The sequence below is a fragment of the Micromys minutus genome, assembly GCF_963924665.1.
Source record: "Micromys minutus genome assembly, chromosome: 23".
In the NCBI taxonomy this organism is placed as follows: domain Eukaryota; kingdom Metazoa; phylum Chordata; class Mammalia; order Rodentia; family Muridae; genus Micromys; species Micromys minutus.
In genome coordinates, this window is record NC_137958.1 from 22,775,250 (window position 1) to 22,788,008 (window position 12,759).

At 39.2% G+C, this 12,759-nt stretch overlaps 1 protein-coding gene across 3 annotated transcripts in view; it reads right to left on the bottom strand.

The window, feature by feature from the left end:
- Positions 1-12,759, bottom strand: part of LOC308435447 (ATP-dependent translocase ABCB1) — a 145,462-nt gene that overhangs the window by 23,757 nt on the left and 108,946 nt on the right. For all 3 annotated transcript variants that reach the window (XM_080936084.1, XM_080936082.1, XM_080936083.1), the window contains exons 12-19: positions 9,813-9,926; positions 9,555-9,665; positions 9,256-9,381; positions 8,962-9,165; positions 8,579-8,749; positions 6,053-6,214; positions 4,016-4,192; positions 3,018-3,164 (exon numbers count right to left, since the gene is read on the bottom strand). In XM_080936084.1, the coding sequence (XP_080792210.1) occupies positions 3,018-3,164; positions 4,016-4,192; positions 6,053-6,214; positions 8,579-8,749; positions 8,962-9,165; positions 9,256-9,381; positions 9,555-9,665; positions 9,813-9,926 (1,212 nt within the window). The remainder of the gene's footprint in view (positions 1-3,017; positions 3,165-4,015; positions 4,193-6,052; positions 6,215-8,578; positions 8,750-8,961; positions 9,166-9,255; positions 9,382-9,554; positions 9,666-9,812; positions 9,927-12,759) is intronic.

Sequence of the window (12,759 nt, forward strand, 5' to 3'; positions counted from 1 at the left end):
AGCTAATTAGGCTAGAATGACTGGCCTGTGAGCGTGGGGATTCTTTTTTCCCCATCTCCCCAGCACTGGGATTACAGATTGCAGCACCACGCTGGTTTTGTACATTGGTGATAGGGAACAAACAGGTCTGCTTGTACAGCAAGCATTTTACTGAGACATCTCTGTAGCACCAACTCAATTATGTGGATATTTTAAAGTACTTCAGGAAAAAATATATTTATGTACTTTTGCTGATGAGAAGAGGTGTCATTCATTCAGCCTTTCAGAAAGCTACTGTTGCCAGTATATCCTGCAGGAGTTACAGTCAGAAAGCCAGGTGGCAATGACAGCCAACTGATGCCTCACATGGAAATCTTTCCAGAAATGCTTAGAAGTGCTAAAAAAAGATGTTTGGAACTGAAAAAAAAAACTTACAGTATAATCACTCATCAGGGAAAGAAAACACACCTCTCTCCTTCTATGAAATAAATCTGTTTTTCAAGAGAGACACATTCCTAAACCAACCCAGAAAACTTTATATTTCATAAAAGAAAAGATTTTCAGAAGACATTAGCTCAATTTTTCTTGATTAGTCATTCTGACATTGTGTTGTATTCTGAGCAAGACTTAATGGACATTCACATGTGCTGATCCTTCTATTGGGGATGGCTATTACACCACTTTTACAGAGAGAAAGGGAAGCAGAGACATATATTATCCTACTCAAGAAACCAGGAAGGGGTGAACCAATGACAGAAACCCAAGCCTTCAGACCCAAATCCCAGTATCTGCGACAATGGATGGCTGCCTGCCTAACTAGCACTCTAATGAGCTAGTCATCAATTGCCAGATGTATCTCTACAGAAAGAACGAGGCAAACCTAAGTGCCATTGTTGTTTGATTTTGTTAAAACAAAAACAAAAGCAATTTTTAACTTAATTACCTTTATTTGCATCAGAAACTACATGGCCAGGAAGGCTTAAAATATTTGTTCTTCGTACACTCTACCTAATATGCTTGTTGGCTTGTGTTCTACAATGTATTCCATAGGATACGATGGTGTTCCTTCCTTGTGGTATTTTTATAGTATATAAAAATGCATTACATGTGGTTGATATTAAGATGAGGGCAGGCACAAGATGAAGCAAGGCCTGTGATTGGGCAGTGAAAAAGTAAGGCAGGGACAGAGGTTTGGAATGAAAGAGAGAAGCCAAGAGAGGAGGAGAAGCCAAGTTGGAGGAGAAAGAAGATGAACCATCTTTGTGTGGCTTTAAAAAGCCATAGGTAGCTATGAATATCTTATAAGGGATAGGACAGTTTTTCTTATCTAGGTGGGCAGATTATATCATATCAATTGAATCTGAGTTTATTGTGTGGACGTTTTGTGGAGAGGGAATTTACTGATATAAATCTGACTGATGAGTTACAAACCTCTAAAATCTTGATTTTACTGGGTTACTAGGAATGTAAACAGAGTCCTCAGCAGGGAGCTGTGGGAGAGCAGGAGCTACTGGGACCATAAAATAGCCAGTGACAGACTGGGATGGAAATCTGGAACGTGGTGAGTTGGGTGAAGAGGTTTCAAGAGCTCCAGGCCAGAGAGTCTGCGAGTCAGGCTGAGATGAAAATAACCTGCAAGCTGGCGATAGCAAGGGTTGGTGGTCCTTTTTCAATACTTATCATTACACTTACACAAATTGGGCACAGGAAAAAAAAATGCTTGAATGACATATTAAACATGAGGATTAATCTAATGAAACATATAGGTAGACTAGAGGACATGTGGTTTTGGTTGTACAATGGATAGTGTTTGGTTTATGCTTCTTTTGGTAATCAATTTCTTTCTGAAAAAGATTTTTAGCAGCAAGACAAATATGCATGTCTCATGGTTTGCATTTGTCACCAAACCAAGAACATGACTCCATAGACTGTACCTGTTATTTAAATGCTGCCTTTAAAATTAGGTAGATTCAGAAATGTTTGCCTCTATCCTCAGGGAACTTGTTATAGTTTGCACGTGAAATCTCCCTGCAAAAGGCTCACTTGGGAAATTTTATTGCTCAACTGGTGGATCTAGTCATTGACGAGTGACTGGACTATTAGTGCTCAGGCCTCATTAATGGATTGATTCGGTCTATGTGCATTATAGGTGTGACCTTGTTAGAGAAAGTAGATCACATCACAGTGAGGGAAGGAGTCTTGAAAAACGATGCTTTATTTCTTGTTCAGTCCTATCTTTTGTTTCCTGGATGCCATGAGAAGGTTCTGTGCAACATGCTGCCACCACTGTGATGCAGTACCTCAGGCTTACAACAATGGATCCAGCTGATCTTAGACTGGAACCTAGAAAACTATAGCCAAAATTCTGCCTGGGATACAATGCAAGCTCAATAGCAACCTGGGTCACTTAGCCAGAGCTTGTCATCAAATAAAAATAGTAAAGGGTAAGGGGTGTGCTCAGTAGTGTTGCACTAGTCTAGACCATGTGAGAACATGGGTTCAACCCTGTTGCACAAAAAGAGACAAACCCATCAAGTGTCACAGTGATGGGAAGCTAACCAATGTAGAGCGGCTTCCTTCTTTTTAGTCTTAGGAAGTGAGTGGTGTGTGTGTGGGCCTGCTCATGTGCTGGCCAGTGCTATAGAACAGGTCATGGTCAACCCAGTCTGGAAAACATGAAAGAGTCCCTGTGCAGGTCAGTTAGTTAACAGTTCATAACTGGCTCAGAGCTCAATGTTGGCAAATATGAAAGACTGGGTTCCCCAATTCCATTGACTATGTCAGTGAGTTGGTTGGTGCCCAAGGCCCTAAGACTAAAACCATTAAGGAACTAGATATAACACAAAACACAAAAGATGGTTACAAAATTGTCCTTCTTATAAATCAAACTTCAATGATATTTTCAACCAAGCTTGTTTCATGTGAAGGGAAATAGTTACATGGTGTGTGTGTGTGTGTGTGTGTGTGTGTTTAAGATAATTCATTCATTTTCTAATCAAGACTCACAAGTAAATGTAAAAATGGATGTAATAACTTACCCCTACAACCTTTGAAAATATTATGGAGAATGCTGGTTGCAAACCTCCATTTATTATGGCACAAACTACACCAACCACAAAATAAGGCCATTCAGTTGAATTCAACTTCAAGATCCGCCAAAAGGAAGCTGGAGGTACATCTTCATCCTAGAAAACATATATGTTACAACAAGATAGGTTTATTTTGCTTTGTTTTGATATATCATTGATTTTACTGTGCAGAGTTCTTCCATAGGCAAATTTTCTTTTGTTGTTGAGACAGGATCTCATTTCAGGCTGGCTTCAAACAAACTGTGTCTTGAATGTTTTATCTGTCTGCTTTCACCATCCAAGTGTTGGGCTTATAAGAGGGCTACAAATTTTTAAATTAAATATTTATCTTATTTTTATTTCTTATTGGTTGGTAGATTTTTTTGGCTTTAAATATGATGATGACACGTTGATAGTACCTCTTTAGTTTTTAGAAATAAATGATACTTCCACAATATTGAATTCTTGCCATCCAACAGGTGACAAGAATATTGACCAATAAGGATAACCAGAATAGAAATATTAACACTTAAAGAACTACTATAGTGGGCTGGAGAGATGGCTCGGTGGTTAAGAGCACTGACTGCTCTTCCAGAGGTCCTCAGTTCAAATCCTAGCCACCACATAGTGGCTCACAACTATCTGTAATGAGATCTGATGCCCTCTTCTGGTGTGTCTGAGAATAGCTACAGTGTATTTATATATAATAAATAAATCTTTTTAAAAAAGAACTACTATAGCATCTTCATATTATTAGTTCTAGTTCTAAACATGTTAGTATTATTTTTTATTCTTCAACCTAAACTAACTATAGAATATTGCCACTTAGGTTTCTGGAACACTGGAGAACAGGACAAAAGGATTATAGAAAATACATTGTGTTCCTACTCCTTCTTCAGCCTAGGCACATGCATGTAGGAGAAGCTCACAAGAAGAATGGAGAACATAGCATCACATCTTTGTCATACCAGGGCCTCGTTGGTACTAAGCTTCCTATCTTGGTCATGTGATCCACGGATGCTTTTTCGAGTTGATCTCCTTCTTAGTAGACTGGATTCTGAATCTTTTGAAGGCATGTCTAAATTATCAATTCCATCCTTAGATTCACAAGCTTCATTTCCTAATTCAATTTCATTTCCTGCTGTCTAAAATAAATAAGAAATATGAATAGTTTAAGATCAAATAATGGAAATTAATCATTGAAAATAAATATCAAGACAACATGAATTACTTAAATCAAAGGAAGGGGTGAAATTAAACTACCATTCCTTCTTGTGTGATATGTTGGGAGAAAAACACCTAAATATTAAGGAATTTTTGTGAACACACTGAAATAAAGTAGCACCCCTTCTGTGTATCTTCTCTGGTCACCTTTTTCTGGGGAGTATGTAGCCTCAACCAACTTTGTTTTTGAACCAGTGTGTGAATAGCAAATCAAAAGAAATGTTTTAGATTTTTAATGACATGTGATTTTTCTAATTCATTATTTTTTGTAGTAAGCCTTCAGAATTTGCTAGATATTTTCATTATTTAATATTCATTATCATGTATAACTCATAACTCTAATGATGGATAGGTTGCTTCAATTTTTTTTCTACTTTTCCTCAATTATCCATCTTTGGTTCTTTTATTTTAAAAGGAGGAAGAGGAGGAGGAGGAGAAAAGAAGAGAAGAAGAAGAAGGAGGAGGAGGAGGAGGAGGAGGAGGAGAAGGAGGAGGAGGAGGAGGTGGAGGAGGAGGAGGAGGAGAAGGAGAAGGAGAAGGAGGAGGAGGAGGAGGAGGAGGAGGAGGAGGAGAAGGAGGAGGAGGAGGAGGAGGAAGAGGAGGAGGAGGAGGAGGAGGAGGAGGAGGAGGAGGAGGAGGAGGAGAAGGAGGAGGAGGAGGAGAAGGAGGAGGAGGAGGAGGTGGAGGAGGAGGAGGAGGAGAAGGAGAAGGAGAAGGAGGAGGAGGAGGAGGAGGAGGAGGAGGAGGAGGAGAAGGAGGAGGAGGAGGAGGAGGAGGAGGAGGAGGAGGAGGAGGAGGAGGAGAAGGAGGAGGAGGAGGAGAAGGAGGAGGAGGAGGAGGAGGAGGAGGAGGAGGAGGAGGAGAAGGAGAAGGAGGAGAAGGAGGAGACAGACAGACAGACAGACAGACAGACAGACAGACAGACAGAAAATCTAAAACACTCATCCTGAATACTGTTATCTAAAAATAGTAAAGCAGCAGTGGTCTGTCCAGAAGGAAAGCTGAAGCATAATCCTAATTTGCTTTATGCTTTAGGATTGTTAGAGCAGGAGGTCGTCAAGGCTGTGATTGGGCCTTGAAGCAGGTGAGAGAGATTTAGACAGAATCAACACAATTCATGGGGAGATAAATATTAGCCCTAAAGAGAGGCTGCCCTTTAAAGCATAGAGAGGAGTTCAATTATGAATGAGAATGTGAGAAAGATAGAGAGAGAGAGAGAGAGAGAGAGAGAGAGAGAGCAGCAAAAACACCAGAATCCAAGAGTCATGAGAGGGATGGTGGGAAGAAGCCTCTCAAAGGGCAGCCTTCAAAGCACCTCTCCAGCAGTCCCCCGAGCATCCTTGTACCAATCCAAAACACAAAGAAAAGGAATGAGTCTTCATAACCTTTTAGAAGTGTCAATAAGTTTCATATCACATGATCTAGTTCAGCACAGTGTCTGTGATAAGTAACACAGAGGAACCATGTACCATAAATTGAGAATCATCAAATCATGATATAGGTCTTCTTAACCCTCTATCCTAGAGAGAGTAAGAAAAGGGTGTTACTTGAGTCAAGCTATGGGATCAGTCCTGAAAGTGCAGGTCCATGTTCTAAAAGAAAAAAAGAAAAAGAAAGAAAGAAAGAAAGAAAGAAAGAAAGAAAGAAAGCAAGAAAGAAATTTCTAAGGACTCTTCTCCTACATTTCAAGATTATCCAATCAGGTAACACTTATCTATAGATTAAATATAGTGGCAGCTTTTCATCAAGATAAATTAGGACATTCTAGAGTTCCACTGTACCTGTGTCATGACAAGTTTGAAGTAAATGCCCTTCTCTTTCATGAGCTCATCGTGGTTCCCCTGCTCCACAATGACACCGCCATCAAACCCGGCGATGACGTCAGCATTCCGGACCGTAGATAGGCGGTGAGCTATCACAATGGTGGTCCGGCCTTCTCTGGCCTGGAGAGAGAGAGACCTGGCTTTTGATACATGAATAATTATAGCAAAAAAAAAAAAAAAAAAAAAAAAAAAACCTTAGTCCATTTATTTTTGCTGAATAAAACTGCTTTGGATACTGTAAAACCCATCAATGAAAATATCATCTGACTTTAATAAAGGCATAATGAACTCATAATAATGGATAATAGCTCTTATCGCAATAAATACAAGGACAAACATGTTTATATATTAATATAATTTATGCCTCTGAGTATTTTACTTAACACTCTATAGTAAGCCTAAAGTTCTACTAATAATTCCAATTTATCAAAAGCCATACAGCTGAGGCATTCACCAGATAAAATGTATTTATACAAGATATACTGGTATATACCAACTAGAGATATGCTAAGAATTGCAAGATTAACCTCCTGGATAACTAAAACACAATTATCAGAGCGCAGAGCTTAGACTTCAGTATTCCATTAGTGTGAATCCAGGTCTTTATCCAGGCTTTGAAGCTGTGTAAGGTTGAGTTTACTCATATATAAAGCAGAGACACAGTAACGAGTTCTTACAATAGCTGTGATAACTAAGTAACAAAGGGCTTAGGACTGTGGCTTTGAATAAATGCTCAGTAAATGCTACTAGCTCCTAATTACAAGAATTATGGATAAAATTGAAGAGCTATGTAAATATTTTCAGATGTCCAGTTTCATCTTTAACTTAATATGGAATAGAGGCAGCTAAGTAGAAATTGTGAAATTTCTTTAAACTTTACAACTTTCCTAATGCTTATGATTCCTCCTACTCTGTAGTTCTGCAGTAATAAGCAATGAAACTACACACACACACACACACACACACACACACACATGCATACATTTATACGTATACACACATATACACACACAAGGGGGCTTAGATGTCAGAGTCAATGAACAGATGTGGAGAAACAAAAGTGGAAAATCCAAAGAAGAGAACATTACATAGGAAATATTAGAAAAGTAGATGGTAGTAACTAGAAAATAGAGAATAATGAATTAAATCTTGGACAGTTTTAAGAAAAGGGAAGGGAGCATGTGATAATTCCACTTAAAATGTATACTCTAAAGATAAGTATTCCTAAATAGAATCGTCTGTAATTTCCTGTAACTTTGTCTGTTAGTTTTGTTTTATGTTCTACCATTGAATTATTGTGTACTGTGGCACAGCAGGCACAGGGGCGGTATGAGCTCACAGACAGGCTAAGCAATGAGGGAACATGTGGTCACCGTTCTGTCTGCTTCCAGTTTAGTTCCCAGAATGATGGCTACATTGTGTCCTCTCTATTCAGCTCATTGACAGGGATACAAACCGCTGTCTCATTAGAGAGCAGGAGCCAGAGTAAACAAGAGCTCTCCTGTGCTATCTCCTGGGACAGCTCAACTTGAAAGAACTTTTGCTTCGAAAGTCTACATGCTCCTGGTCTTCACAGTGCTGGCCGTCATATGCTGAAGAGCATGGAGATAGACCCTGATCCTAATTAGTGAGGAAGTCCTAAGGAGAATCACGGGAAGGTCAAACTCTGGTCACACTCCATGGCTTCTCATGGACCAGGAAGCCTCCAGCCACCATTCTGTTCCTGAGAAGAAGGCCTCTCAGCTCCGCGCTCTTCAAGCTGTACAAGTAGCTTCCTCTTTGCTGACGATGCTATGAACTCGCAAAGCTGGGATACAAAGGTTATTTCTCCTCCCAATTCCATAGTCATCAAACGGTTGGTGTTAAGTGACCTCTATTCATATTTTCCTCTGGTTGACAACGCTATCACCTCTCAGTACCAGCTCAGGGGACTATTACTCAATATTCTCATGATCAAAACGAAGAGTAACTTTCACTGTGTCTGGTTTTTTTCTTTGTTTGTTTGTTTGTTTGCTTGCTTGCTTTTAACTAAAAGATGTTTATGTGCCTTTTGATGAAAATATATTTAATGCAATTCAGAAGGACGAGGAGGAGAATAAGAAGAAATAAAGTATGGCAGGAGAGATGACTCAGAAGTTAAAGTCCTTATAGATCTTGCGGAGAAGTTCAGTTCCCAGCACCCACATTTGGTGGCTCATAACTGCCACAGACTCTATCTTCAGGAGATCTAACATCCTCTTCTGATATCTGTACACACATGCAAACATACGCATATACACAAATAAGATCTTTTTTTTAAAAGAAGAAACAGAAATTGAACAGGCCAAAAAAAAAAAAAAAAAATTATGGAAACCTGTTGCTTTTCCTTAGTAACAGGTAATAAAAACTATCAAAATTTTTCTAAGACCAAGATTAAAAGGAATAGACATTAAGAGAAGTGTTCTTTTGCTTTTAAATTGCACATTAGGAAGTAGAGTTCACAACCTTATCCAGAGCGGCCTGAACCACGGCTTCGCTCTCTGTGTCCAAGGCTGATGTGGCCTCGTCCAGAAGGAGGATCTTGGGGTTGCGGACCAGGGCCCGGGCAATGGCGATTCTCTGTTTCTGTCCCCCACTCAGCTGCGCCCCTCTCTCACCAACCAGGGTGTCAAATTTCTATAATTCAAACAAAAATACAGAAAAATATGGCAAAGAAATACACATACGTATCACTATTTGATAGGGCGTGGGCTATAAAATCCGAGGTAAATGGATTTCCCAGCTAAGGCAGTTCTTCTGCCTCACAGAAGGTTCCTGGGGTCACATGAACCGCATCAGCCAGGGCTCTACCCTCTCAGCCTGGGGTGACAGAGGTCAGGACGACTCACATGGGGCAGTTTCATGATGAAGTCATAGGCATTGGCTTCCTTGACAGCTTTCTCTATCTCATCCATGGTGACGTTTTCTCGGCCATAGCGAATGTTTTCGGCGATCGTGGTGGCAAACAGCACAGGCTCCTGACTCACCACGCCAATGATCTCCCGCAGATACCTCACATTGATGGTCCTGATGTCCTGTCCGTCGATACTGACCTGGGACAAAAACGTGTGGTTTGCACCCTTTAGAATCACGGAGTCGGGACGCTGGCAGTGTTAACTGGTGCTGGCTGCATGCCTACTCACCTCGCCCTCCGTGGGGTCGTAGAGCCTCTGCAGCAGCTGGACTGTCGTGCTTTTCCCACAGCCACTGTTGCCAACCAGGGCCACCGTCTGGCCACTCTTCACCTTCAGGTTGAGGCCCTTCAGGATCTACCAAGATATGTGAGAAGCCAGCGTTAGGCCACTTCCCGCGACAGATGGATGTAGGTTCTATGTGGGCATCTCAGTTCAATAGCACGCTTGACTTTACATGCAATCCTTTCTCTATAACATTTTAGAAACTATGGGGAACTTTTTATCTAATAGAAACATTGCCACCATACCTGAACTTCTTTTCGGGATGGGTAACTGAAGTGAATATTTTTGAATTCCAAATTTCCTTTTATGTTGTCTGGTTTGTGCCCACTCTTTGAGAAGCTGTCTATGCTGGGCTTCTGTACAAATTAAAAATTACAGATGGTCAGTAAGAGACAGTAACTACTTTATACAGCAACTTTGTGATGAGCTAGATAATGTGATAATAAAATTATCTCAACTGGAAAATTCTCTACTAGATGGATTAACGGGCAGGTCAGACTCACATTATCAATTATGCTGAAAACTTCATAAGCTGCTCCTCTTGCGTTGGCAAAGGCTTCGATATTTGGAGATGCCTGTCCCACACTGAATGCTCCAATTAATACAGAAAAGAAGACCTGAGCAAGATGAAGTAATAGCATTGTGTTATTTAATCTTTGCCACAACTCTCTCACATTTCCTCTTTCTTCCAATACAATTAATTGCATTTTTAAATGTCAAGGCAACCTAAGACTACGTCATGTTAAAAAAAAGTCTTAAAATTTCATAATTTTAAATTTCAAATACATCACCACAAAATGTAAAGTGAAGTAACTGAGACTTTTTAGCTTAATGTAACCATATAACCATCTTATATGGATATATCAAGATATCACACTGTGTCCCTTAAAGACAATGCATGTTTTCAACTGAAAAATATAACCATCTAAAATGCAAAGACATTTAAAGTCTTTCAATAATTTCATTCAGCCTATAATAAAGAATTAATATTACTTTGTAAATGAAGCTGTGACATGCAAGTTCTACATGAGTATTATACTATAAGAGAACTTTTTTATTTCTTCAATGACTAATCATCTTTATTCAGATCACAGGGGCTATGCAAGGAAAATGAACAGTAACAAGCAAGTTTGAAGACCAAGGTTCAAATCGTGCATTAGTTATAAATGCTATACATCGGTAAGACAGTCTCCAGAATGCTGTCTTTCATTTCATGTGCAAAGTTACGCAAGAATCGGTCTTTTTCTCTCTACAAGTTGAATTGAGTGACGTTGGTTATGAAAATGGTTTGTAAGTTACAAAGCACACAAGCCAGGGATGATTCTTTATGGGGTTAAATCACTACTTCCCAAGTTTTTGGGATTTGCTCTGATCAAAATATTGTCAGTAAATACTTGAGTTTATTTACTTCTGCTAGAAGTGGATGGGAACTCATATCTCCATCCATCTGTTTCTAATCACTTAGAAACCATGGTGCTAAGTAATTTGCATGGAAGGGGCTTTGCTAAGTGAATCTGTGCCCATTGCTCATTAGTCTATGCAATTATTCCTGTCTCCCATTTGGCAGAAGATTTGAAGAGTGTTGATTGCTCAAACCTAACCTCCAGTGTGCAGTGCAGCTGGAATCTGAACCTATTGGGTCTGATACCAAATCACGCAGTCTCCATTCTGAATGCTTCTAGATTGTGTATCCAGTAATACTCAATCAAAACTACTCATTCCTAGGGCCAGAACTATAGCTCAGTGGTATAAATAAATGCCAGGAAATCTTCAGTAAAAATAAAATCAGCTTCACTATATCAAAACTGAGCAGTACAAATGTCATTACAACTCAGTCTTACCCGGTTTCAGTACCAACAAAACAAAACAAAACAAAAAAAAAACTGTCTTTGTAAATCTGTCCTATCTAAACAGCCTCCCGTGTACTGGATAAAGCACAGCTCAAACAACAGTAACAGCAACAAAAGACAAAAAGTAATTATGAAATTCGTATTATAAGTCTGAATCCTGAGAAAGGGAACTATTTGAAGGAAATCAAAAGATTGTGGACTGTCGTTAACTCTGTTTCCGAGTGGTTAACCTAAGAAAAAGAAACAGACATTCTAACAAGCTTGGTTGCAAATAATCTCAGTACCTTAAAATAAAATGTCATGTGTAAAGTCTCTCTTACTTACATAAATTCTAAAATGTAGAAAACATTTATGACGGTTAATACTGATCGTCAGCTTGGTAGGATCCAGAATTACCTGAAGGCTCCAATACATTTGAAAGGAGAAGCATAAACAGGAAATGCTAAGCAGTTCCCTACTCAAAACTAACCCAGGGAAGTGTTTCTCTAGGACCAGCCTGAAAGGTACAGAGATCAGTGCACCTGTGGTCCAAGGATGCTGACCACAGAACTTGATAGCATCAACCTCCTGACTTTTCACACATGAGAGATGCAATAGTGGTTGAGGGGGTATGGAGGCTCGTGACAAGGTTTCAGGAAGTCACCGAAACAAAGTAGTGTGGAACACATTTGGATTCCTAGCAAGTAGGCTCTGAAAGAGCTGCAAAGCTTTCAGGTGAAGCCTAACTTGCAATGGAGACTCCAAGATATTGAAGGTGCTGGGACTGTTAGACAGAGATAGCCCAAGACAGAAAATATGTATATTATAGAGAACCAAGATGGAAGGATAGGACTACAAAAGTCTTTTGTAGTCAAGATATTTCCATCAGGCGTCCCAGATGCCTTACACGGCAATGTAGAGTTTGTTATTTTCTCTTTTTGGTCTCATTCATGTGATCATTCCCTGTAGTGTCTCCAGTCTTCCCTTTGGGATATGAATGTTTATTCCATGCTACTATATACAAAATATGTAACTCAAAATCTAATGTTCTCAGAGCTCAGTTAAAACATTGCCCGAGTCTCCGAAGAAACTACTACATTTATACTTTTTTGGACAGACACAGTTGCACACTATTGGACTGAATGTTTTGGATTATGAGATGGCCATGAGCCCATAAAGACAAGAGAGGAAATCTTATGGCTTAAAAGTTTATGTTACCGAGTAGAATTATGAGGGATAATATCGTTAACTTGATGGCATTCACAATTCAATAAAGTTTAAGGGATTTAAATACAACATTATAGTCTTCCAATTGTGCTGTGCATAATAAACTATAAAATAAAAGTGAAAAATTTAGCATCAAGTTTGATACAAAGAAATAACCCCCAATGAATGAAAATCCATGCTGCAGAAATTGATAATTTAGGCTACATCATAGGTTGTAAAACCAAATGCTATATTGCTGTATAAAGAATCTGGAACTCCAGATGGAAATGATGGTAATGTTAATATTTAGACCGTGTATGGTAGAAATTGTACAACTGATCGATAAGAAACTCAAAATTGATACTTCTAATTTTTTCAACTCTTTAACTCAATAATGCATTTTCTAGTATTTAAG